The sequence below is a fragment of the Plectropomus leopardus genome, unplaced genomic scaffold (genome assembly GCF_008729295.1).
Source record: "Plectropomus leopardus isolate mb unplaced genomic scaffold, YSFRI_Pleo_2.0 unplaced_scaffold51102, whole genome shotgun sequence".
In the NCBI taxonomy this organism is placed as follows: Eukaryota; Metazoa; Chordata; class Actinopteri; order Perciformes; family Serranidae; genus Plectropomus; species Plectropomus leopardus.
In genome coordinates this window covers 1-973 of record NW_024656103.1, presented here as the reverse complement: position 1 = coordinate 973, position 973 = coordinate 1, and the positions used below count along the sequence as shown (strand labels likewise).

Here is a 973-nt window from a genome sequence, read left to right as displayed (position 1 = left end):
GACCTTATTTTTAATGATATATTAATAAAATTAAAAAACATAAAATCTGAATGTATATTTAATAAATAAAGGAGCAGTTTCAGACCTGCTCTCTGATGATATATGACATGATTATAAAAAAAAATCAAATAAAAATGTACATTGAGTAAATACAGACGACACAGACGTGTTCACACCTGCTGTCTGAGATTGGTCAGCGTCGTCAGGTAGAACTTGTAGAAGAGGCTCAGGGCCAAAGTCCGCCGGTACGTCACCATGCCACCCGGCGCAGAAGGGTCGAGGGTCATCTCTTTGGCCAATGAGGAGCAGGCCTCCTTCAGAAGCTCCTCCCCCCAGCGCCTGATGACATTACACAGTTACATCATCAGACACATGTCCAAACGTCCTCAGAGTCTCACTGTCTGTCCATTACCTTCCCAGCAGCCTGTGCGCCGTCTTCTTCGCCAGCACCGTGGTGGCCGCCATACCGCCGTAGCTCAGCCTCAAGTCCTGAACAATGGCAGTGCCCGGAGCAAAGGTGACGCTCATTGCCGCCGTGACGATGCTGATGTCATCCTCCCGACGAGGAGACTGTTTGAAAGCGGAGACGAACTGAGACTAAAGAGGGAGAAAAAAAACCACATCGCCGTGAAGGTCAGACCACAATCAGTCCTGACCCTGACTGAGAGAGGCTGCTAGGTGACAGAGGTGGCTGGTTGCTGGGTAACAGTTGCTAAGTGACACAGGTAGTTGCAGGCGCAATGGTGGATCTACCTTCTTGCTGTAGGGGATCTGGATGGACATCAGGACCTCCTGTGGGTGCAGAGTCGTCTTCCTGTAACCCGTGAAGAAATCGTCGTCCATCCGAACCACTCGAGTCCCGTCTGACACACACAGAGCAGGGTCAGAGGTCAAAGGTCAGACAAAGCGCAGGGTCAGAGGTCAAAGGTAAGACAAAGCGCAGGGTCAGAGGTCAAAGGTCAGAGGTTTTACC

The 973-nt window shown here is 50.1% G+C and overlaps 1 protein-coding gene across 1 annotated transcript; it reads right to left on the bottom strand.

The window, feature by feature from the left end:
• Positions 1–176: 176 nt before the first annotated feature.
• LOC121939573 (xanthine dehydrogenase/oxidase-like) lies at positions 177–863 on the bottom strand (the record flags this gene model as incomplete). Its single annotated transcript, XM_042482580.1, has 3 exons — positions 177–339; positions 413–597; positions 754–863. Coding segments are annotated over 3 exons (458 nt in total), but the record flags the coding sequence as incomplete, so codon positions are not given.
• Between the last annotated feature and the right edge of the window lie 110 nt (positions 864–973).